Source organism: Lichenostomus cassidix, chromosome 23, assembly GCF_008360975.1.
Source record: "Lichenostomus cassidix isolate B80296 chromosome 23, HeHo_3.0, whole genome shotgun sequence".
Lineage (NCBI taxonomy): Eukaryota > Metazoa > Chordata > Aves > Passeriformes > Meliphagidae > Lichenostomus > Lichenostomus cassidix.
The window spans coordinates 213,671-239,095 of record NC_139503.1 but is presented as its reverse complement, the minus strand read 5'-3'; the positions used below and the strand labels follow the sequence as shown (position 1 = coordinate 239,095).

The following is a 25,425-nucleotide window of genomic DNA, read 5'->3' as shown; positions in this document are numbered from 1 at the left end:
CAGTCACGTGTGGGAAGAGGCAGCCAGAGCCAGCCTCACAACTCCTGGTAGCAACATGGAAATCAAGTGTGCACTTTCTTCCCTCTGTATGTGTCTGTATTATTAATAGCGTCTCTCTCTGTGAGTTATCCATAATGTATCTTAATACCTGTCCGTCTGTAAATGATGTATTATGGAGCGCCCGCGCCCACGGCTCCGTGCACCGCTGAGGGGGGACAGGCATTGTGGCAGTGCCACCATCACCCCTGAGGTGTGGCATGGGGATGGGAGACAGGACAGAGGGATGGGGATGGGACCTGGTAGCCATGAGCTGCTCCAGTGTGTCCCAGCCCACTGGCAGTTTGGTGAAATGGGCATGTGGGGAGCAGAGGGGTGCTGCTGGGAAGATGGGGCCAGCTGTCGCTGGGATGGCACTGAGTGATCCCTTGTCACTGGCCAGGAGGTGACAGGGGACACTGATGTCCCATGCTGTGGACACTGATGCTGGCTGCTACAAGCTCACAAAGGAATGGGATGTGTCACCGCACCTCTGAGGGACAGCGGGAGGCCAGTGGTTAGCAGGGAAGGTGCAAGATGGATCTGCATCACGTGGCATGGTACATGTTGGATGGACATGGCATGGGTTGGATGGACATGGCAAGGCACAGGCTGGATGGACATGGCATGGCATAGGATAGATGGAAACAGAACAGTAGAGGTCTCACAGCTTGGCTTTGCAGGACACAGATGAGGTTCCACTGTGAGTGGAGCTGCCCGGAAGAGTCCAGGGGGCTCCCAGCCCCAGGAGGCTGAGCAGAGCTCCCCCCAGTCATACACATATACCCAGAATTGGGGCAGCACCCAGCTCACTGCATGCAATGACAGCTGGTGCTGCCCCTTTCCAGGCTGTGGTGTCCCCTGTCCCCTCTGCATCCTGGGGATGGAGAGGCCAGGGCAGGGAAATCCCCTGGGACTGGGGTCTTCCCAGTACAAACCAGTAACATAGAGACCACATATTGATGCATACTGTGCCTACACCCCCATTACACCTATAAAATACCTGTGCAAGACCACGTGGGCGTGTGCATCACAACCACCCCTGTGCACAACCTTGACACACAGATGTGTGCAGATGTTGTCTGAACTTGTCTGTGCATGGGGCCGCCAGTAATGTCCCCTGCCTGCAATGTCCCTGCCTGCAGTGTCCTCTTCCCACAGTACCCCCTGCACATCCCTGCTGGCATGCCATGCCCATCCCCACACCTTGCCCACAGATGTTGCAGCACACAAGGACAGAGGAGCTCCCCAACACCAGGGGTACCCAGATGGGCCAGCCCTGCGCCCCGACACACAGTGGGAGCAGTGTGGGTGCCAGCACCCAGCTGGGGTCATGGGGAGCAGGAATCCAGGAAGGCGAACTGGAGCTCAAGGCTTCGCATTTCTGGATTCTGGTTCCCGTTTCTGCTCCCGGCTGTTTCCATGGAAACTGGCGTCGGACCTGGGAAAATAAGGTTAGGGTTTGCAGTGGAGGCCCACTGCCAGCCTGCCCGCCTCTGCGCCCCTCTGGCACCACTGCCTCATCAGGGCCACATGCCTGGGTACGCCCCATGCCTGCACCCACATAATGCTCAGGTTTGGGAGCTGAGCAGCACTGGCACCCCCAGCATCCTCCAGCACCCTCTGTCCTTCCGCCAGGTGACCCCTGGGAGCCTGGCACACACTGGGTAATTGGGGAATTGGGACCACCATGCTGATCCCTGGCATTCTGGTGAGGGTGGTGAGGTGGTGGGGGCACCCACTGGACCCACAGCCCTTCCCTGCTACTCCGCTCTCTTCCCTGGTGCTCCAAACCTGGCACAGCTCAGCCTCCATGGGAACTTCCCAAGAATGCTCATGAGGCCATGACACCCCACCAGCCCCCCTGGGACAGGGGACACTGAGACTGTCCCCACCACTGATGCCCCTTTTGCTGCAGGTTTTTTACAAGGGCCCAGCCTCGCCAGCAACATCACCCTCCTCTTCTCCAGCTCAGGATCCCCAGTTGCTCCAGGGAAGGTGGGGAGTCGGAGGGGGGAAGAGAACCAGGACACGACACCTCGGGGGAGCCGTGAAGACTAATGAATGGAGGCTTTTAAAAAGCACTTTGACTGAGAAGTGCTATAGTAGGAACTAATTATCCCTCCCGCCTGCGCGCACCCTCACACGCCGGCGCAGCCGCGTCCTGTTCCCTCCCGGAGCCACAGCTGCAAAATCGCAGCCAACCCCAGCACCCAGCACCACAGTGGTCACACCAACCGGCATTGCCCTGGCTGGGGAAGGTTCCCTCCAAGGCTCCACTTCTCCTCCTGTGCCCCCCCATGCGTCTCTGTACCCCACTTTGCTGCCATGGCCCCCCCAGCAAAGCTGGCAACAGCAGGCTAGGGGCACGGGGTAGTGCTCACCCCCTCCTCGTGCTGGGGTTTTGGGGAATGTTTCCTTTTTTATTAAAATCTGCCATTTCACAGTGATGGCAGGAAGGCCGGGTGGCCAGTCCCTGTGGATGCTCAGGGATGAACGGCACCTGGCACAGCAGGGCGGGCAACAGAGCTGGCACAGACCCCCAGCCCCTCGCAGGTGTGACCCCACAGCCCAACCAGTGGGTCCAGCCCTTCACAGCCCAGCTCCTGGCAGCAGCCATGGGCAGCAGGGGGACACAGGGAGACACCCCAAATGCTCACCCTGCTCAACCAAGCAGGTACCCACACTGGCAATCTACAGCACCCACAATTTCGGGGTGGTGCTGGTGGTGCTCCCTGTCCCTATGCATCCCTGCAGTGGGACCTGGAGCAATCCCATCCTGCAGTCCCAGCACTGCCCGCTGCCCCATTTTGCATTCCACTGTGGGCTGGCCCCACTGCCCTCCCATTCCCACCCCCACGGCGGGCTGCATTTCAGCTGTTGTTGAATTCTGTCCAGGCTGGATTCATCACAAGAGCCCTCAAGCGGCTGCAAACAAACAGAAAAAACAGGGAGCAAGAGCGCGCAGAGCGATCGATTGGCACTGGGGGGGCCTGAGGCCCTTCGGCAACGCCAAACCAGCCTCAAATTCCTCACTTCCAAGAGAAAAGGGGCTGGGGATGAGCGGCAGGAAGAGGGGGATGGAAAGCACAACAGCCACCAGCCGCTGGACCATGGCGGCAAAGCCCCCGGGCGCGGTGCTGCAGTGATGGACACAGAGCGGTGGTGGCTCTCCCTTCCCGGTGGAGATGGGCTCGCACCGCTCTGAAACTTCCCTCTTGTGGTTACTGCAGTTAAAAAAGCAAGGAGACTCGGGTGCATTAAAAAATAAATAGGAAATGGCACAAAATGTGGGAACACAGGGATGGGGTTTGCCCAGCAGCGGTGGCACTGGGGCGGGTGTGGGATCAGGGTGCTCGTCCCTGGGGCAGGGGGAAGGAGAGAACCCTCACCCTGGCACTGCGGAGGGGACTGGGCATTGGGAACAGTGACGGGCGGGTGTGGCCCCATGTCCCAGGGATGGATGGCAATGGCAGGGGAAGCAAACATGGACAGACACCACTCCAGTGGAAATTGCCACCACTGGAGCTGCGAGGTCAGGTTGCTGCGCCTGGGTTTTTAAGAGGGGCTGGATAATTTTTACCACCACTAACGATCCCATCTGTGCCTGACACGCTCCAGCTCCGAGCCCAGCGTTCCGGCAGGGCTCCCACACCTCCCTGCCCAGCCGCTCCAACCCGCCTCCCCCTGCCTCAACTGCTGATGGCTCAGGGTGTAGATATGGCCCGAGCACAGTGCCACTGGCAGAGGGGGCAGCCATGCTCCCAGCATCTCCCAGTGCCACCACTGCACCCATCCACAGTGCCCTGGAGGACCATGGGTGACATCCATGGTGTGGCCAATGGGGAAGGGTAGCAGTGATAGGGCTGCTGCACAGCCTGGGGACACAGGTGAGCCTCTCCAGCTTGAAGGAGAATTTAGCAGGTTTTTTGTGGTGGTAGTCCCTTGCAGGATGCCACTTGCTGTCCTCCCTGTGCAGGGACAAGGACTCCTTGTGCTGGCACCATCCGCCCTCTTCCTGGCTCCAAACAAAGACCCGCTGGAGGATGCTGCTTTTGGGGAAGGGGGTTTGCAGCATCCTCCCAGGAGAACTCCCTGCTAAATCCCATCCAGGCAGGAGCCGAGGGGCACAGCACCGGTGCCTGCAGCACAAGGCTCCTCTCTCTGCAATGTCAACCTGCTGCTCCACATCCAAGGCTGCCCTTGGAAAAGCTGTCGGCTGCACCGGCTGGTTTGCCAAGCCCAGGACAAGCTCTTTAGCTCGACTCTGCCAGAACAGATGCCTGGGCGACTGTAATTCTTCCTAGCATGGATGGAGGGGGGGGATGTGTGGAAAAAAACCCAACCTCATTTAAGCATTGCAGTGGCCGCTCCTCCTTTCCCTGGCAGCCGCAGTGTCGTGGCCCCACAGAGGGTCCCCCAAAACCTGGGGGTAAAGTGGGGGGAGGCTGGGTGATGCCACAAGGGAAGGCAATACCCAGAGGGAGGATGGCGTGGCACAGCACACGCTGGAGCTGAACATGGCTCTGCTGCCAGCTGGGGAGGAGAGAGCGACCCGCTGCAAGGACAAGTGGGAAGCGCGAGCTCGGCGTGCCACTGGTGTCCTTGCAAATGCTCGCCTGCTCTGTCTCGATGCTCCCCACAAAACAACAAGCCCGTTCTCATGGCAATGTCCTCTGCAAAGAGCACAGGGAAGGGAGCACGGTGATATGCTCTGGAGTGGTCATGCTCCTTCTCCTCTCTCTGCACCCAAAATCCCCCAGCACGGCATGGCACAGGGCAGGAGCTCCAGCCGGCCATTGCACTGCTGGAGGAGGCCAGCAGTGTTTCCACATGGATATTTTCTTCCACTGGCTGCAGTTTGGGGCTGCCAAAAGCCAAAACAAGAATGGAAACATCCCATTTTGTTGGCAAAAATTCAAGGCAGGGTTGGGTTTTTCTTCTTTGTTTTTTTTTGGTTTTGGCTTTTTCCTTTTTTTTGTTCTTGTCTTTGGTTACGAACGGAAATTCCCTGCCATGAAATCATGACGAAACCCCAAACCAAAACACAGCTCGGACCAAAACCTTCACCCAATTCCTTAGGGATCCTGTGTGGGGCTGGTCCCAGCACTGGGGATCACCCCCACACAGCCCTGGGACACAGGAGCAAGCACAGACCCCAGCGCCAGCCCCAGCCACATGTGAGGTGATGGGATGTTGGGCTTTGGGGATCCCTCCAGCAACCCAGTGTGATTCTGGCCTTGGAATGTACCACTTCCCAGTCCTGCTCTACACCACCCTGCCTTGGTGACGGCACCTGGGAGCTGGCACCAGGCCTGGCAAGGCACAAAATTGTCCACAGGGAAGCTGGTCCCTATGGATGGGGCAAAGCAGGGACCGGGATCGGGGTGCCAGTGGCTCTATGCATGTCATTATGGCAGTGTTTGCTCCCAGGATGGTGCTGGTGCCTGGCTGCCCTGAGCATCCTGTGTATCTCAGAGACCTCTGGGCTCCTTTGCAAGAGCAGTTGCTGGGAATGGCCTCATCCAGCCCATCCCAGGAAGTCCGGATGTGGCCAAGCCCTGGGGCTCACCCCTGCACCCTGCCCAGCATTTTCCCCTCCCATCCCCTCTTTCCACCAGATGTCGGGGCTGGAGGATGAAACGGCTCTTCCCACCCCAGTCCCTGCCACATCTCTCTCCAGCTCCCGTTCCGGAGCCTGGATCTGGCCACTCAGGCTGAATAAGGCTGAGCCTTTGTCCAGCTCCCCCCGCCGCGTTTCTCTTATCTGGCCCAGCCGCCTTGCCAAGAGCAGGCAGAGGATGGAGGCAGTGCTGGGCTGGTGGGGCCCTTCTCTTCTCCTCCTCCCACCCCAAAGACCTTGCAGCCACTGTCACCCCTTGCCAAGCACTGCCAGCACCTCTCCTTCATCTCTGCCTGCTCTCCAAAACCGGGAGATCGCCCCTCGTCGCTCAGTGCTGCGCCCCAAACCGCCCACTGGGCACAGCATCAGCCCCTCTGCACCCCCTGTCTGCTCCTCCACCCTGGGCAGGTCTGAGCATCCCTGGGGGGGGCCAAGCATCTCTTGGGGACTGCAGCCAAGGCAGGGCTGGGCGAGGCAGGGGTCCAGGGGCAGTGTGGAGCCGGGTTATCTGTCTGCAGAGCTCCGTGCGCAGCAATTAACCTCGAGAGAGCAGCCGCGGCTCCTGCCAAGAACCACATTAGGTGTGTGTGGCAGCGTCTAGACATGCGAGAGACCAGAAGCCTTGATCTGGAGGAAGGCGGCTCCATCCCTTCCCCCTCTCCTTGCCTGCCTGCCCCATAGGGACCCCCTCGCTGGGTCTGGCCAGCATCGAGGATGGAGCACCGGGAGGGATGACGGGATGGGAGCAGGAGGTTGGGCTCAGCCCCACATCCCTTTGTGTGGGTGTGGTTCCAAACAGCTCCATGCTGGGCTATTAAACCAGGACTCTCCTGCTTGGCACATAGCATGGCACAGCATGGCACGGTATCCTCATGGATGTAGACCCTCAGGTCCCCAGCCATCGGTAGGAGGGGGAAGAGAAAGGTGGTTGCCTTTCTCTGATACCTGAGCCATCTCCCACCAGGAGATGTGACAAACATCCCATGGAGCCAGCAGCAAACCCTGTGATGAGCCCTGGAGTAGGCATGGAGCCGGGAAGAGATCCAGCTCACTGCCTCCTCATGCCAATCCTCTCACCTGGGGCAGGTGGGATGGAACCAGGTGGGCAACATGGTGGCTAGGCAGCCTCCCTGTCTGTTCCCCTCACACCCATGACACCCCCTTGCTCTCACCTCCCGGGTGCAGCCACCCCAGACGGCTGCAGGATGCTGGGGAGAAGAGATTTTCCCGACGTTAATTAATTAAAATAAACAGCAAATTAAATACAGCAAAATTAAAATAGCTCCGGAAATTAATTTTCAACAAAACCCACCTGGAAAGGCTGGATATTTAAAGAATTAATGGAGCCCTCTGAGACCATAAAGAACCGCTGAGCTCCCAGCATCCACCAGCCCCCTCCGAGCCTGCCTGGCGACCTAGTGCTGTGGGAAAGCCGGGATGGGACCCTGGAATGGCACCTTGGGAAGGGACCCAGGATGGTACTCACACCTCCTGGCAGCTCTCGCCTCACGGCTGAGCACACGCAGGCTGCCACACTGGGAGGGAAGGATGCTGGAGAAGGATGCAGGGATGCTCCACACCATCCCAGTGGGAAGCACCAGCCCAGCCCTGGCTTGGCTTGGCACAGGGCTCTGCAGGGACACTGAGCTCCTGCCTGGTTTGCCCCTTGGCTGGGGGAAAATGTTGTGGTCCCTGTGTGACCCACTCGAGCACAGGGATGTCTCCTTCACCATCCTGGCTGAAACCCACCGCACTGAGGGAAACCCTGGCCTCCAAACCCTGTCTGCCTGGGTGCTCTGGGCCCCCCACAGCTCTCCCCATGCGTAATCCCCCCGGCCAAGGCGGGATTACTGTGCAAACTGGCTGCGCAGCCAGACAAAGCTCCTTACCAGGCACGGCGGGCGGATCGATGGACTCCCGAGGGGCCCGGCGGGGCACCGGCCCGGCTCCGGGCGGGCAGCGGACGGGGCGAGGTGCCGGGGAGCATCCCCGCGCCCGCCCGAGCTCCGGCCTGAGACCAGGCACAACTCGTCACACGGCTGGGATGTGCCAAACCGCCCAGGGCTGGGAGGCCCATCCGGCGTGCGCCAACCCTCCCACGGCACCGGCGGCGTTTCCTCTCCCTGCGCCCAGCGTGCGCACAGGCGCAGCGGCACAGACACTAGCGGGCGAGAAAAGGCTCCGGAAGGAAATAGAGAAAGCAAGACGAAGCCGGCAGGTGGAGAGCAGGAGGGGCCGCGGTCACCTCCGCCCCGGTGCGGGGTGCCAAGGGTCATCTGGGGGTCTCCACCTCGCCGGGGTGCCCGGCTGTGCTGCTAGCATTGGGCTGCTCCACTGCATCATCCGGGTAAACTGAGGCACGGCGGCCGCAGCTCCATGCGGAGCCCCTCGCTCTCCCGGGGAGGGAAAGGCTCCCCCCCGCCGCGGCCGGGATGACACCAGCTCCCCATCCTCCTCCCGCTCCACCCTGTTCCTGCAAGAACCCAGGAGTCCGGGCTCCGGGCAGGCGGCCAGGGCCTCCCTCCTGCCTGCGCCTCCCGTCCTGCCTGCTCCGCGGGCGCCCGCGGCCGGCTCCGGCCCTCGCTCCCGCATCCATGCCCGGTTCACGCCGGCACACACCTTCCAACCGCGTGTCAGGGCGACCTTGGAGCGCTGCCGCGGCCGCTCCGTGCCAAACTTCCCGGCAATGCCCACGGCACAGCCGGGGGTGACGGATGGGCAGGAAGGGGGATTTTTTCCCCATTTATTTGTTCGCCGGGTGGGTTTTTTTCCCCTGCTGGAGACAAAGGCAGGCTGTGTGCCCAGGCGCAGGGTCCGGGGGGTGCCGGCGGTGCCGGGACCCTGTGGCGATGCCAGGCCAGCCGCGCCGGGGGCTCTGGGTGGCCGGTTTCCTCCGCACACAGATGGCTGTTTCGACTCAGTCGAGCGCTTGACCTAAATCTCCTCCTGATCCACGGGAGCTGCAGTCCCTCAGCAGCACAGCTCAAGGCAAGGAGGAGGAGGAGGAGTAGGAGGAGGAGGATGAAGGGGGGGAACCGCGGCCAGCTGCGGACTGGCGGGAGGGTCGTGCCGGAGGGCCCCCACCCCGGGTTTGGCAACGGGGCCGGCGGAGGCGGTAGTGGAGGGAAGGAGGAGGGAAGGAGGAGGGAAGGGGGGGAGTGGAAAAAAAATCTCCCACGCTTCGAGCTCCAGTGCCGGCCGGCCGCGCCTGCGTGCTGCACCCACCGGGACGGGGCAACCGCCCCGCCGGGCTCGACGCCCCGGCAGACCACTTCCTCGGAGAGGGGCCCCGGCGCAGGAAGCTCCAACGGCTAGAAAGTTTCGCCTGTGACTCAACCGCTGGCTGGGGTGACCGAGCCGACCCCCGCAAAGGGGGGCCCATGGGATCCCAGGGGTTCGGGGCATCGGGGTGGGGGATTTTTTTGGGTTCCCCAGACGAGGGTTGTCTGCGAGGCATGGCGCTCCACCCCCAGTGTCGGAGCAGCCCAAACCGGCTTCCCAGCGACAGCAGAAAGCTTTTAAAATCCCCTACGCGCGGCATGACTCACTCCAGAGCCAGTGCCCAAAACAAGCTCCGACACGGAGAGGAATGGCGAGAGCAGGGATGCTGGGGGCGGGCAGGAGGGGCTGGGGAGGGCCGGGGAGGGGGAAAGGGGGAGACAGAAGGAGAGAGAGAAAAGAGAAGAGGCAGAAATAACAGCATCTGAAACTCTGCCTGCTGGAGGCTAATTGGTTCCGGCACAGCCTGGTTTGTTTGGCAATGTTTCCTCTAATCCTTCAGGCTCCGCGCTCCCAGCCCCAGGGACATGGGGACATCTCGACACCCGGCCAGCGCCACTGCGGCACTCCCAGCTTGGACCCCCTCCCACCTGGGGATGCAGAAGGATGATGCTGTGACCGGCTCTGCCCACCCTGGGGTGCCCCCGAATTCTTCAGGCTCTGCACTCCCAGCCCCAGGGACATGGGGACCTCTCAACACGCAGCCAGTGCCTCTGTGGCACTACTGCCTTGGATCTTTCTCCCACCCTGGGATGCTGAGAGGTGATGCTGGGGCCACCCTGAAGTCCTCCTGAGGCTGCACCCTGCCGTGGTGACATACTGGGAATGGGATCCGTGGTGACACTCTGGGGATGGGGCCTTCCACAGCGCTGGGCACACAGATGCTCAGAGTGCTGGGCAGGCGATGGCTGGGGCGGCAGAGGGAAGGGAGGGGAAAGGACAGGAAGGGAGGGGAAGGGAAGGGGGGCCCCCACGGCCCAGCATGGCCGAGCCAGAGCACTAGCCAAGAGTCGGCAGCTTTGTTCCAGGTACCGGCTCCCTTTTTTTCATTAGGCTAATGGGATGCGGATGCATTATTCCATTCCACATGCTGCTAATGAACCACTCAGGCCAGTGCATTTGCATTAATGTGCAAAGCACTGGAGGAGGGTGGAGTGGCTGCATCTGGCCAAGGCTGACCTTCCCTGCACCGCCCAGCCTCCCTGAGCCACGCTGTGCTCCCACCATGCTCCCACCATGCTCCCACCACCCCTCCAGACCCAGGAACTCCTCGGGATAGCTCCGACGCACATTCCAAGACATCGTAACCAGCCCTGAGCCACCTCAAACTTGCCGTCCGTGTTGCCCTCTTGCCCGCGCCATGCCTGGCCAACTCCACCACCCCTTGCCATACAGATCCTGGATGATGCTCCACTGCCAGCACCCCACTCTGTACCCCCTGCAGAGATGACCACACTTTGCATTCTCCACTGCTCCCCAGGAAGCAATCATTCCAACGTCCTGCAAGGAAACCTGCTCAGCATGTCCCTCCTTTCTGGTTACTTGCACTGGCACCTCCCAGTACCACCCCAGAGCTCCCTTCCAGCACCCCAGGGGAGCAGGGGGCTGTCTCCCAAGCCCCCCCACCCCAGTGCTGGCAGGCAGCGCCGGGCGCAGGCGTCATTGGAGCCCTTGGGTTGTTTGTTACAGCTCCCAACTGCCTCTGTCCCTGGAGAGGTTTCGAAGGCGAGTGACCCACGAACTGGAATGCGCAAAGCCTCCAGCAAACAGAGCCAGCTGCCTGCGCCCGCACAGGGGGGGTGGTGAGGGGAGAGCAGCCGGCCGCTTGGCGCAGCTCGGCTCGGCACGGCATGGCACAGCACAGCATGGCACAGCACAGCATGGCCCTGACACAATTGTATGGCCCTGATGTCCTCCAAAAGTGGGCAACCACCTGGTTGAGGTGAGATAAGAGCAGCCCATTGGTCTCAAGTCCCCAGTGTCATCAGCTATTGTGAAAGCCCCCAAACCCCCATCTCCCACTTTTTCCCCCTCCCAGCCTGTTATTTTGGCAGCATGTGGCCTCCCAGAGCTGTGCTGGGATGATGCTTTGCCCCTTGCCTGTCTGCAAGACATGCGTCCTTGGGCGGCTGAAGGACCTTTAGGACATGGGACAACACAGTGGCAGTGTCAGACTGCCACCTTGGTCTGTGCCGCCTCTCCAGGTGCTGGAAGGCTCCCAGCTGGAATCAGTGTGGATAGGCATGGCTCTGCCTGCCCCGGGGGGGCATGGTGGGGTCTCGGCAGCTCCCTGCCCGATGAGTGTGCGAAGCCCCCGCGCCCGAGCACGTGCACGCGGGTGTCTGGGTTTGTCACAGCCTGGTGAGCAAGTTAATCTCAGGCTCCCTGACACGTGGAATAAAATCGCGATCCCGTAATGGAATTCATTCATCTTCCTGTCCAGGCAAAGAACAAGCCCCCCACTGCCCGCTGGGGCTGGGGCCAGGCCAGGCCAAGGTGGCCAGTGCCCAGCTCCCAGCTGGGGGTCCCTGCCTGCACCCATCCTCCTCCCTGCTATGGGACTGGACTGGCACTGGAGTGATGTTCCTGTCAGTGGAAACCCAGAAATGTGCCAAACGCTGGGTGCCATGAAGTGTTCCCTTCCCAGGGAACATCAGCCATGTCTGCAGGGGCAGCTGGGGTCACCAAGGAGGGTTGAACCTAGCTAGGGTGATCCGGGGTCCAGCCGTGCCAGAGAGCAGGCACAGCACTCATGAGGGGAGAAGGGGAAACTGAGGCAAGCAGTGGCATTGGGAAAGGTGTGGAAGATGTCTCTCTGTCCCTGTAGTATCTTCCTGTCCCTGCAGCTCCTCCGCCACTGCCAGTGCCTTGGCCAGCCCTGGTACAGAGGACCAATCCCAGGGATTCTGCAGAGATGGCCCCAGCTGGGACACCATGGGGGACCCCAGCACTTCCTCAGGGACTTCCTCACCCACAGCCATGGGTATAAGCAAGTGGGAGAATCTCAAGAGTCTGAGTGGGGCAAGAGAGCACAGGTTGCTATGCTACCCTGTGCCTCAGTTTCCCTCTAGCACCCACGTCGAGACCACCCCCAGGCAGGAAAGTGGCCCTGCAGCCAGGAGTGGAGGAGGAGGATGATGACGAGAAGAAGAAGAAGAAGGAGGAGGGCTGCTCCTTCCCGGGCACACAAAGCCCCTTTCATTGGGGCCGAGTTTGGATTTCCTCTGCCAGCCCAGCACCTCACTGCATCCTGCCCTGCCAGAAACACTGTGGTCAGAGCAGGCAGCTGGCAGATGGGATGTCTGAGGGGACACAGGGACCTTCAGGTGGCTTCATCCCTCACCTTGACCATCCCCATGATTTTCCCCTCCTGTCAGCTTTTAATTATACCCCTAATAAAAGTCACTTTGCAGGGGAACAAGAGCTTTGTTGCTCAGGAGCTCATCTGCTTCCGCTGCTCCTTCCCTGCTTTAAACTGTAATCCTCAGCTGGGGACACTGCAATTAGCCACCGTGGAGCTGGGCACCGAGTCACCGAGGATTAGGGCTCCCTTCGGCGGGGAGCTGGAGGACCCAGCCCTGGCATTGGTCAGTTGCTCTTTGCAGGATGGGGTCTTCCCCCTACAGCCCTCAAAATAGGGCAACAAGCCTAAGAGCCACCCTGAGCCAGGCACCCCCAGCCCACCTCCTCTGGGTACCCAACATGCACCCTCCACGGCATTGGTGCCACTGGGTTGTTTTTGGGGTGCACAGGATCCACACAGACCTTCTGCCGAACGCCCTGGGATTCCCCCCACAGACAGACCCAAGGAGTCTTCCCAGGGGTCGGGTGGCTTTGCACAACGTGACTCTGGGGACAAAAACGGGGCTGGGAAGACCAACAGGAGCCTCAACCCACATCTCTGCGTGTCTGTAAGCACTGGTGCCCATCCCCAAGGCCCTGTGTCCCCAGGGGGGAAAACTGAGGCACAGGGCACCAGGTGCCCATGATGCACGCCCCGAGGAGCTGGGGACGGATGTGATACCGGTGCAGCGATGGTGACGTGGGACCCTTGTGCACGGTGAAAAGGCCACATCTACAGCACGGCAAGGGGTCGCTGGACCCCTCGAAGCCCCTAAAAGGAGCCCGCGCGTCGCTCCCGGGTGCCTCTCGCCAATCAGCCTCTTCCCGAGGCTGGAAGGGGAGCGCGGGCGCTCGTTAGCAGCCGCTCATTAAGAGCCCTCCGGGAGGATGAAGGTACCGGGGGCACCTGCACCTCCGTTTAATGAGCTGCAGCACCATTAAATGCTGGAAGGGACCTCGGGTACGATAGGGGTGCTGGTGCGGGGGGCTGCCCCCACCCTGACCCCCACCTTAAGCACGGTGTGGGTCCCTGTGCCGGAGCGGCCATGGGAAAACAGGGACTCGGGGAGCTGAGTCATGGCGACAACGGCAGCGGTGGTGGCAGCTGCTGCCAGGAATACCCCGAGGTCCCCACCAGCGCCGGGGAGCACCCCGGGGGCTCATTCCCCCTCCAAGTCAGCACTCATGGGCTCTGCACAGAGAGGGTGATGGTGGCCAGAGCCCGGTAACAGTGCCGGGGTATGACAACCCCTGGGACCTCAAGGCGGGGACGTTCCCATTGTGAGTGCACCCAAACCGGGAAGGGGGCTGACATCCTGCCCCCAAGGACCTCATCCAGCACCCAGAGCTCCCAGTCTGACCATCAAACCACAGCCTCACACAGCACCTATAAGGGACCACCTGGGGGGAATCTCCTGGGTGCACCCCGCATGGGCACGATGCGTCCCCACCCCTGCAGCCAGCCCCGCAGGACTCCTGGGTCCCCATCCTCGCACCCACCCGCGTGGGGCTCTCCCTGGTTAATGTTTACTCGGGTTCGTTAGCGCCAGCACATCGCCATGGCAACACTGCAAGCTGCGCGTCGCCATCCTCGCCAATGTCGCGAGGCTTGCGGACGTCCCCACGCGTGGGGTCACCGCGGGCACCCACCGTCGCCACCACCCGCCCCGGGCATAGGGGGGCTGGGGGACAGGATGGGGAGCAAGGGAAGGGGGGACACACCAGGGTTCGCCACCTCCCCACTGGGATGACACGGCTTGGTGTCACCCAGCCGGGGTGACAGCATCCATCTCTCGCCCCCCAAGCGCCCGCCGCCATGCCAGGGCTGCAGGCGTGTGCAGGCACTGCCAACACGCCACGGTGCTGCATTATTTATAAACTGGAGGAGCAGAGGGTTCGGCAGCAGCTGCAGAGCCCTCGCGGGCCACCCTGCCCGGCGTCACGCAGCCACCGAGCCCGCTGGCACGGTGGCACCGGCAGCCCCGGCAGCCAGGAGGGATGATAGGGACAGGGCTGCCCGTGGGGCTGGCAGAGCCACGGGGCACCCAGATGCCACCCTGGCGTCCCCTTGGATGGCTGGAGCAGCACGTGGGGATGTCTGGTGTGTCCCTGTATCCCCTGCACTGGCACAGCACCCCAACGTGCCTTCTGCCACCTCAACATGCTTTGTGCCACCCTGACCTTCCTACTGCCATCGCAGATTGCTTCATGCCACCTCAAGCTTCCTACCATGCCAACCTGCCTCCTGCCACTTCAACCTGCTCTTACCACCCCAACCTGCCTCCTGCCACTTCAACCTTCCTACTGCCACTCCAACCTGCTCCTGCCACAACGTCCCTCCTGCCACTGAACCTCCCTCTTGCCACCTTAACCTCTTTCTTGTCACCCCAATTGCCCACTGTCACCCCAGCCTGTTCCCACCACTGCATGACCCCACTGCAGATGGAACGGGGTGATGGCAGCAAAGGGGTGTCCCCACACCAGGCCCAGCCAGCCCCCTGTGGCACACGGCTGAGCCCTGCTGTAGCACAGGTCCATGCACTAGGAGCAGGATGTGGCCCCAGCTCTTTCTCCCACCATGGTCTCTGTTGGCTATGGCAAACAGGTTTTCCTCAAGCTTTGCAGAATCCACCCACCTCCTTCCCCCCTGCGAGTCCCACCTCCAGGCTGATGGGGAGAAGGGAGGAGGGGGGTGAAAGGCTGAATTGGGGCTTTTAATTTTTCATTATTAATTTCCCATCGATGCCAAGAGGCACTGGGGCTCGCTCAGCCGCCCCCAGCATCGCCCCCCGTGCTCCCGCGCGCTCTCCCGGAGCTCTGCACCGGCTGAAGCCGAGCCAGGCTGCCGATAGGATTAATTCTGCATGACTGCCCATCTCCGCGGGGGGATCTAAGACCCTCAGGCCTGCAGCAATCTTTAAAATTCCTCCAGCCCAACTTAATTCCCTCTTCCTGCAGAGCTGGCGCATCTGCTGCAGTCAGGCACGGAGAGAAGGAGATGGAGGGGGGGACGACGGGCACCCAGGACCGCCGTCAGCTCTGGCGCCAGGCGGTGGCCCTGCTATGGTGGTCCTGCGTTGTCACTGTGGGGTCACCCAAAGCCACGCCAGTCACCCATCCCATCTCATCCCCATGGGTGGTTCGTACTGGAGTTGGGGGAAACTGAGTCACAGTGGGGCAGCCCTGGACGCCGGGTTGCCCCCTCTTTCTCCCTGGACAGAGGAAGGACGCAGCCCTCTGAACTGTTGTCAATCTCCCTGTCCCTGCTGGGACTCCCCAAAGCAGGAGGTTGATGTAAAAATGGTGGTTTTCCATCACCTATGAGCTCTGCCTCTCCCAGTGGGTCTCATTCAGAGTCCCCACCCTACTCTCACCTTCTGCTGCCTCAAAAGACAGACCCCCAGGGTCAAACACCATCTGGGAGCCCTCAGGGCCCAAGATTCCCTGGATTTTGCGATGGCTCATAGAAACAGAGCTACTGCTTGGGAAAAGCAGTGTGGGGGGAAACCTCCCCTCCTCAGCCTCCCTCCCAGAGGACAAGGACCCAGTGTCACCCAGGGGCCACACACACCCATCCCCATCCCCATGGGACCCCCTGCCCGTGCAGCCACCTCCGAACAGCATCAGGACAAGGAGCCTGGCCAAGCTGGGGGCTGCTCCCCCCCATGCCCCCGCCATGCACCGCGGCAGCCTGGGGACGGTGGCGTGTCCCCGCGCTTTGAAGGCTCAGCCACCGCCACGCCGAGGCTGGCAGCCGGCGGGCAGAGCTAACCTTCAGGGGGTGATGGGGAGAGGCCACAGCAGGATGGAGGGATGGATGGAGGAATGGATGGAGGGATGGATGGATGGACAGAGGGATGGATGGATGGATGGATGGATACAGCCACCACGCTCCAATGCCTGCTGCACCCACCATCCATCCACCTGGCACCACAGCCGCCCTCCCGAGACGATCGCTGCCAGATCCAAGTGAACCATCCCCTTTGCCTTCTTGCCTCCATGTTGCCCAGCTCGCCAGGCAGCCAAGGAGCGCAGCCCAGCCCAGCTGCCGGCGGAGCTGCAGATACATGCATTTAAATCACTTATATCTTTACTTTCTCCTGTGCTGGCTGTGAGATGGGCTTTTTTTTGCATGCGTAATTAGGGGGTGGAACAGATGGTGGAGGGTTCGTTTAAAGTAATGCATCCATTAAAATAACCTTCGCTGTCGGGGACTGCGCTCCGACAGGGGCCTGTTTCACCGGGGGCGGTGGGGAGGGTGGGGGGGGGCTTTGTTTGGTGAGGAGGGGGGTGTTGGACTTTGGGAAGGGGGACAGAGTGCACACTCCCTCTGGAATGCATCATCCCGGATCGTGGGATGAAGGATACACCAACTGGTGTTGCCACGCATGGGTTGTGCATGAGAACTGGGGCCAAACTCAGACCAAACTGAGGACAAACTGGGGTTGAACTGGTACTCTCCAGGGCTCAGTTTCCATGGCAATATGATGGCAGTGAGATAGTGGGGATGCAAAACCCAGGTTGGGGAGGATGCCAACAGTTCTTGAGGCAGGCACAGTCCTTGTGGGTCCCCTGGGGTACCCTGTCCAGAGCTGCCCCCTGTGAGGACTGTGCCCACCTCTGTCCCCCACCCACCACAGAACCCTAAATATGCTGGAGGAGGACACTGCCACGCAGCACAAGCTGCCTCTCCTGTTTCGAACCCTAGGTTCCTGGGAGAGGCAGGAGGGCTTTGTTCAGGCACCAGAGGAACGGAGGCCAGAGAAAGCAGGAGTGCCCTGCCAGCTCTTGTGTTTCACTCCCAAGGAATGCCGGGGAGGGGAGGGGAACACTGCTCCCCCCCCTTCCCGCCCCGTTGGGCGCCCAGCCCGGCTGCAGGGTGCTGAGGCTGGGAGGAAGAGGAGGGATGAAGGATGGGGAGGCAGGCATCGCGCGGATGCCGTGGTACCACCACGTGCAGCTGGGGCTGGCAGCGGGTGGGCTGGGGAGGGGGGGACACACCATGACATACACCCAGGGTGACATGGCACCGCTGAGCACTGCCTTGGTTGGAGCAAATAATTCTGAACAAGAGCTGCCGAGCAAATATCACACCCCTCTCTGGGAGGAAAGAAGGAGCCCCCGTGGGTACCCACTAAATTTGGGGAGTCCAGAGAGGCAGGGGAAGGGGGTGGAGAAGGGCGAGAGCAGCAGCGACACCAGAGCCACCCAAGCGTGTTCAAATATTTAGTGTGCACTTGTGAAGGTGCTTCTGCTGCCTTTAGGGCATCGCGGCATTGGAAGCATCAGAGGTGGGAACTGGGTGGATGGGGATCAAACGCCAGCGATGTGCTGCAGAGGGGTCTTTCTTTCCCAGCTGGGCTGGGAGGGCCAAGGCATGGGGATCCCTGGGAGGGCTGGGATAAGCTCAGCTTTGCCCTAAGCCTGGCCCCTGTCTCATCACCCCCTCCCTGGCCACAGCTTCCAGAGCCTGAGAAGATCCTGAGATGAGACTGCAGATCCCTCCATCCTGCTCCTCCTCCTCTTCCTCCAGCCAGATGCACCTCGCTGGTTCCCCACATTCCTGCTCACTGGCACCCTGGGGTGTCCCCAAGTGCTGTCATGGCCTGGGGAACAGCCAGTGGCTGTGGCAACGTGGCGCGTGACACTGAAAGCAGCGGGTGAAGTGCTGAGAGTGGCGATGGCAGGTGCTGAGGCAAGGCGACGTGGGATAGCAGGGCTCAGTGGGGACCACTGGAGAGATGCCAACAGCCAAGAGGAGATCGCGGCAGGACACGGATCACGGGGTGAGAGAGATCCCCAGGCCAGCTAGGTCCCCAGACCCTCCGTTTTGCCCTCCCCAGCCCCACATACACATTGAGGAGGAGCTGCTGTGCTGGCAAAATGAGAGATGCCGGGTTTTGTCCCAACCCCACATTGTCCTTCAGCCACCAAGCCCCTGCCCTGCCACCCCCACTCCCACTCACTAATCCAAAATTCCCCCAGGTCGCCCCTGTCCTCTCACCTGCCATCACCTCCCCATCAAACGCCAGGGTCTCCCTTCACTTCCCCGCGTGTTTCACTCACTCCCTTTGGTGCACCCCAGCACAGTGAGCTCTTCCTACTCCCCAGCCAGCAATCCGCCGGGAAAAACCGGTCCCAAAAACCTTCCCCACATCCGCGCCAGCTCTGCGGGTCTGGGGGGGCCGCGGCCGGCCCCCTGCTCGCCAAGAACAATAGCGCCTTGTTCCAGCCCGGCTCCGTCCTCTCCTCCCTGGGCAAAGCCCTGGCCACTCTCACCTCTACGTTCCTCTCGCTGTTTCCCAGCTCCCTCCTGCCAAATCCCTCTTCCCGAGTGCTTCTCCTCCCCGCGGGTCCATATTAAGCTACATTCTCCTTTCAGCTGGGTGGAAAACAGCAGTAATAACCATGTGGAGAGAGCCGTGCCCCCCACCTCCACTTCCCTCCCACTTTGGGGTTCAAATTTCATTTCAGCAAAAAAGCTTCCCCCGCCTCCAATTTCTTCCCCCAAACCGAGTCGCTGTCGTCGCGTCTGATCTCGGCAGGGGCCGTATGGATGCTCAGCTCCTCCTGGTTCAGGATCTGCTGCCAATCTGGACCTCGCAAACTGGTTCTCACACAGCTCCCGCCTAGCACCTCCCTCCCAGCAGTTATTGTCCCTCCTCAGCCACCCCAACCCAGCTCACTCCCTGCCACCCAATTCCCTTGTCACCCTGCCATCTTGCTCCCTGCCACCCTGTTCCACTGCCACCTTGCTCCTCTGTCACCCTAGTTCTCTACCACACTGTTCTCTGCCACCCCTCTCCCATGGCACCCTGTTCTCCTGCTCCCCCTTCACTCCTGCTCCCCCTTCACCCCATTCCCTGCCACCCTGATCCACTGTCATCCTGCTTGCCTCCTACCCCATTCCCCTGTGACCCTACTCTCCCTATCACCCTGTTTTGCTGTCACCACACTCCATGCCAGCCTGCCCTTCTGTCACCCCACTCCCAATGCCATCCCCGCTCTCTGTGCCACTCATCCGCTGCTCCACAGGGTGCTGTGCTCCCCTCCTGGCCCTGCTTCTGCCTGGGCACATCCATCCCAAACCAAACCGCCAGCTTCACCAGGCAAGATTTATTCCTGGCGAATTCCGGGGGGGCCAGTGGGGCTGGCAGCTGGCAGCGAGCAGAGCGTCCCTGCTGCCTCCAGCCCGGCAGCCTCCCTCTTTCCTGCAGCTGAGGAGCTCATCTCCCTCGCCCAAGGCGCTCCATCCTCCTCCAGATATTTTAGGCCCAGGTTTTGCGAGGAATGTTCAGGCGCTGAGCCCAAGCCGATGCGCTGAAGTCAGCAGGAGGCGAAGAGGGAAGAGGCAAGAGAGAACGGAGTGTGTGCGTGGGGCTTGGGGCCCTGGAGCTGGCAGAGGCAGCATGGGGATGGGATAGCATGGGATGGCATGGGGATGGGGTGGCATGCGGATGCATGGCATGGCATGGCATGGCATGGCATGGCATGGCATGGCATGGCATGGCATGGCACGGCATGGCATTGCATGGCATGGCATGGCACGGTGCTCCCTCTGCCTGGAGCTGGTTTAGCAGTGGGAAGGGCAGAGGATCAGACATGGTGGATGCCAGAACTGCTTTGCTCTCCCTCTGAGAGGATCAATACCACATTCTGCCTCTCCCCTGTTTCCCTGCATTGTGCCAGTCCAGGCTGCACCAACACTCTCCTGCCGGCACACTGTGGGATTTGGAATGGGAAGGGGATCCCCAACACTGTCAGTTCCCCTCACTGGGGAGGGGAAGGAGGTGTTTTTGCCAGGGTGGCATGTCCCCTGCCAACACCTGCCCGGACCCACCTTAACACCCAGGATCTCCAAGCCAGCCTCATGCCTGTACATCAGTCTCTGCCTGTACACCAAACCCTGTCTGCAAACCAAACTCTGCCCATGCACACAAATTCCTGCCTGCAGCCCCTGCCTACCAAACTACCTGTGCACCAAACCCTGCCTGTGCACCAAACCCTGCCTGTGCACCAAACCCTGCCTGTGCACCAAACCCTGTCCACACACCCTACCTGCACATCAAACTCTACCTGCGCAGCCAACGCTCCCAACGCTGCCCATGCACGTGCTGACACCTCCCACTCACACTTCCCTTCCTGCTTGCACCCCGCTGACCCCCAGCATCCCCCCGACACCCATAACCCACCCACCACCATCCCGGCACCATGGCAGCTCATCACCCCTCTGAGCCCAGCTCAGCTCGGAAATCCGGGGGGTTTCTCGCAGAGCCGACGGAGTCCCCGGCACACGCCAGCCCCTGTCACGGCCTCGCTGGCACGCCGCGGCCGACGTGCTCCGACAGGTGAGCCCCCGGGGCAGCGTTCCTGCCTGGGCCGGCAACTGTCCCCACCGGGCAGCCGGTTTACCGGCATGTTCCTTCCCAGCACGTCCCTCCCTCCTTCCCTCCTTATCCAGCCTCTCTCGGCCGGCGAAAGGGGGGAGCCGACAGATTTTAATGAGCTCCCCGGAGGCATCGCTCCGCACCCCCCATCCTCCCGCCTCTTCCCGCGCCCGGGAACCGATGCTCTGAAACACAACCCTCGGTGGCAAGCCTGGAAAAAAACCACAGGGCACATTTTCCCCCGCCTTTTCCCTTCCCTCCTCGCCTCCCCCAGCTTTTTTTTGCTCTCCTGCCGATGCCAAAGACCCAGCCGGGCTCTTGTGCTTTCACTCGCAGCTGCAGCTGCCGATTTTCGCTGTAAGCCCTTGTGCCTAGAAGGCCCAGAGCGAGGGATTCTGGGACGCGGTGATTGAAGACAGCACCAGCACGGAGACCATTGCTCAGACTTTCCCTGTCTGTCGCCCCAACGCTCAACCCACAGAGAGGGAGGGAAAAAAAAAAGGAAGAAAAAAGGGGAAAGAAAAAAAAAAAAAAGATGGAGAAGAAAAAAAGCCCCACCGGACTGGTGCTCACCCCTTCCCACCCACGCCGAGAACACGCTCCACTGTGCCGGCACTGAGCACCCGAGCAGGCAGCACATAGGGACAGGGTGGGCCCCCCAGCCCCATGACACCCTGGTGAACTCCGAATCCAACACCAAATCCCACCAGAAGCGCGCTGGATCCTCCTCACCGCACAGTTCACTGTACATCACTCTAAAAACTCTCACTGGGGAGCTGAGCACAGCCCAGTTATTTCCCTTTTGTGTTATTTTTAAGGAAAATAATAACAAGGCAGCTTTAGAGCCACTGTCTGCAGCACAGGGTGAATACTGGGGTGTGGGTGCAACGGGAGGTAACAGTGAGCATGATGCCAGGTCCTCATGGGAAGCTGAACACTCACCACAGCACTGGGACTGCCAGGATGTGCCCCAGAGCCAAGCAATCACCCTGGGAACATGTCACCCTGTCCCCTCTACATGAAGAACCTCCTGAGGAACAAGGTGCCCAGCACCCTGTGTGTCCAGACATGCCTGGGAAGGTCCCACAGGATCAAATCCTTGCCCTGCAGCACATGCACAGGGCCAAGGCATCGCTCAGCATGTGCCCTGAGGCAGAGCGGGAACAACTCCAGCCTGGATGGATGGACACGCGGTGGGGACAGAGGGAACCAGGCTGTGACCCCACGCACCCCTATGCCAGCCACACGAATGGGTGTGCTGAGCGCCTCCTGGCCAGCTGAGCCCTCACATCCCAAAAACCTCCCCCGGCACTGCCAGCTCCCTAAGGACTATGTCCGGACCACACGGCGCATTCCAGACCCGAAGTTCGGCGGACGGCAGGGTTGGGGAGGGGACGGCAGTGGGGGGGACACACATCTGCGACGCATTCAGGGGCCATCCCGCATCCGGGCAGCCCGGCCACAGCCCAGCATCCAGCCGGCCGGCCCCAGAGGGGGAACGTTGCCATATCACTAGGCAAAAATCCCCCCCACATCCCTGCTGCTCCTGTTACCGAGCCCGGAAGAAGGAAACAGCCCTCCCCACCGCTGCCCTGTTTACCAAGAGCTGGTTCCAAGCACTCGGGAGAATAGCAGGAGCATTTCAAGGCCCTGTTTCCACTCGGCTGACACACACTATTTATAGAAGCCCACAATTCTCCCAGAGCTTTCCTCAGGATCTCAGCAGAAATAGCCTGCCCCGGGTCTCTGCTGCCTCCTCTAAGGAGGCCAGGGCAGCGCCTGCCCCCCCAGGCTTGCCGTAACCTTCCATGGGCTTCCATGGCTTCTCCTCTGCCGGCTGCCCCGCTCCCGGCGCGTCCTTGGCTACCCCGTCCCCGCCGCGGTGCCAACCCTTCGCCCCCAAACCATCTCCACCTCCTGCCCGACCGGCTCCCAGCGGGCGCGCGGTTGCTCCGGCCGGTGTCCGGGAGGGAGCCGGACTGGGGCTGGCGGGTTGTAGAGGGGGGACACGCCAACAGCCGAGCGAAAGCCACCTCCCGCCTGACTGCATCGGAGCGCGGCAGAGCCCCGGGGGACTCGCACCGGGGATGGAGTTGGCCTATTCAGGTTACAGAGACATGGCAGAGCGGAATTTGGCGCCGCGCCATCCCTTCTCCAGCCCCCCCTCCGCCCTCCTCTTCCACCCCCCGCTCCCCACCACCACCACCACCCTCCCCTGCAAATTCCACAGCCCAGCAGGAGAAGCCAGTGTAAGGGGACACCTGGGGGGGCGAGGAAAGGGGGAGAGGCTTGGGAGGGGGCCCCCGGTTCAGACCACGGGGCCCCAATTCGGACCACGCGCCCCCGACTCAGACCCCGCCGGCACCAGGGTGGGAAAGCGAGCGGGGCAGGATCCGTGCCCGTCACCCTGGGGGTTCGCTTCTGCTCTCTGTCACGCCAGCATATATCTGGAGTGACTCCACCATGCGCTGTGGCACATAATGAGCTCACCCCGCTGCTTTTGGGGGCTCTCCTGGCAGCCACGAGCCCAGGGGCTGCATGCACGAGGCCACCTGGTCGTGGGCAAAGCCACGTCGTCCCCCCAGCACGTAAACAAGCGGGACTCAGGTGTTTCCACCTGCGTCGGCCTTGGGGACACCCAGCACATCCCCAAGGCAGGCAGAGGGTCTGGCGTCAGCGTGACCCCCATGGGGTGACTCTTGCCCCCGCCAAAGCCATCGCGATCCCCCGCGGTCCCTGTCGCAAGCACCGAGGGGCCGCGCGGGGGGGGAAAGAATCAGCTGATCGATAAAAACAAATCAGAGGGGGGATGACAGGCACCGGAGTAACAACCGCTCGCCGAGCCCCGAGCCACGGACCACGCAACTTCACCGGCAGGGCTGGGGGGAGCCTCCCGCACGCCCCGCACCCCGAAGGCTCCCGGGGGTGCTCCCCGCGAGGCAGCCCGCCGCTCCCCAGAGCCAGGGCAAGGGGGTGGGATGCTGTGCCCCGGGGGGTCCCCATGTTCCCCGGGGAGCCCCCCTAACCCCACGCGCTGTTGACAGGCTCTGCCTTCTAGTGGCCGGAGCCCGCTCTGACAGCTGTCACTCACCGCTCGCACCCGGGGGGGGTAGAGGTGGGGGGGTGTCCAGGGGGAGGCGGCCGAACTCGTGGAGATGTCAGCCCTCCCGCAATGGGGGGCTCGCCCCGGGCCCCCCACTCCCGCACGCCCCTCCCTACCCCAAGTGCCATTAAACTCCGGCAATTTGGCACCAACTCGCCGCGCAACTTCAGCGGAGGGGACGGCGCGGGGGGGGGGGGGGGGACACATATACACGCGACACGCCGCCTCCTCCCCCCCTCCCGCTGTGCCCAAAGGGGGTGTCCCGTGTGTCCTCCCCCCTCACAGCCCTACACAAAGGCGGGGGTCCCCGGTACTCACCCGCCGGCTCCTGCGCTCCGCGCCCCTCGGAGCCCGCCCGCTTGGGGAGGCTCCTGCCGCCCGCCGGGGCTGCGTCCTGACCGGCCGCGGGGGTCCCGGAGCCCTCGGCACCGCTCGCCACCTTCAACGAGAGCATTTCCAGCGCCTCCTGCTCACATTCTCCCCAGGCAACTCCGCTCCTGCCAGCCCGCCCCCTCCTCCGTCCCCTGCCTGCTCTTTCCTCCTTCCCTCTACCCCCCCCCACCCCTCTATTTTATTTTTTCCGGGATTTTCTCTCCCCTCTACCGCTTAGCTTATTTTTTCCCCTTTTTTTCTTTTTTCTCTCCCCCTTTTTTTACCTTCCCCCCCTTTTTTTTTTCCTCCTCTTTTTTTCTCCCCCCCCCCTTCGCCTCTCACACACACACAAAAGGCAGCGGAGCGGGAGGCGGAGGGGAACCGACCTCCCCTCTGCGCCTCCGCCGCTCGCCGCCTGCGGAAAGCAAAGAAAGACACAGCGCAGCAGAGCCCTGGCTTGCCGCTGCCTCCCCCCTTCCTCCTCCTCCTCCTCCTCCTCCTCCTCCTCCCTCCTCCTCCTCCTCCACCACCACCTCCTCCCTCTCTCTTGCCTTCTGCCGCTCCCGGCTTTGTGGGGGCTGGGATAAAAGGAGGGGAGCAGAGCCGGCGGCCAGGCGCGCCCAGCCCCTCGCTCCTCTCTCCGTGCGCGGCGGGGACCGCGGCTCCGCTTCGCTCCGCTGTCAGCGGCACGGCCAGCATCCGGCACCCCGGGGAGCCGTGCAGCACCGCCGGGGCATGCCGGGCCTTGTAGTCCTTCCTTCCCCCCCCCCCTTTTTTTCCCCTCCTTCCTTCCCCCCCCTTTTTTCTCCTCCCAGTCGCTGCGAACCGCGCAGGGAGGGGCGCAAATGGGCGCGCGGCCCTTGCGCGCTGCTTTGGGAGGAGGATGATACTTACAGAAAGGGGATACTTTGGGGGGGACACCCCCAGGGGGAGGGCAACCCCCCCAGGCCGCCCCCCCTCGCCGAGGTCCCAGTGGGATGCGCGGGGCATTGCTGCCCTCTCCCGGGTTGCACCCGCACTGCGCACCCCCTCCTTAGGGATGCAGGATTTGGGGACACACACCCCTCTCTGCAGCCCCACCGCCCCCAGTCTGGGGTGCACATCATCACCCTCTGCAGCTCAACATCCCTGCGCCCTCACACACCCCCATGGAGCCAAGTATCCCCATGGAGCCAAGTATGCCCACGGAGCCAAGTATGCCCATGGAGCCAAGCACGTCCTTTTTTCCTTTTTTCCCCCCACTTTTAACTCATTTTTTCCTAAATCAAAAGCTCTGTCTGAGG

The 25,425-nt window shown here is 61.8% G+C and overlaps 1 protein-coding gene and 1 long non-coding RNA gene across 9 annotated transcripts in view; one reads left to right on the top strand and one right to left on the bottom strand.

Annotated features, from left to right (window-relative positions):
* The window catches only part of AHDC1 (AT-hook DNA binding motif containing 1), a 51,624-nt gene extending 26,731 nt beyond the window's left edge, over window positions 1-24,893 (bottom strand). For 2 of the 7 annotated variants that reach the window (XM_085081159.1, XM_085081161.1), the window contains exons 1-2: window positions 24,529-24,611; window positions 24,089-24,209 (exon numbers count right to left, since the gene is read on the bottom strand). Coding sequence is in view for 3 of the 7 variants with exons in the window: in XM_085081155.1 (XP_084937281.1) it covers window positions 24,089-24,209; window positions 24,694-24,841 (269 nt within the window). In the remaining 4 variants the exon portion in view is untranslated. Of the gene's footprint in view, window positions 1-7,548; window positions 7,688-18,559; window positions 19,732-24,088; window positions 24,322-24,528; window positions 24,612-24,693 lie in introns of those variants that run through there. The other 5 variants (XM_085081155.1, XM_085081158.1, XM_085081154.1 and 2 more) reach the window with 5 other exon arrangements.
* Window positions 7,817-11,355, top strand: LOC146427661 (uncharacterized). 2 transcript variants are annotated; one of them, XR_014856283.1, is made up of 2 exons: window positions 7,817-8,647; window positions 9,441-11,355. It is a non-coding gene; the product is annotated as an uncharacterized LOC146427661 (long non-coding RNA). The 2 variants fall into 2 exon arrangements; XR_014856284.1 differs by lacking the exon at window positions 7,817-8,647 and adding an exon at window positions 8,693-9,007.
* Window positions 24,894-25,425: the final 532 nt, after the last annotated feature.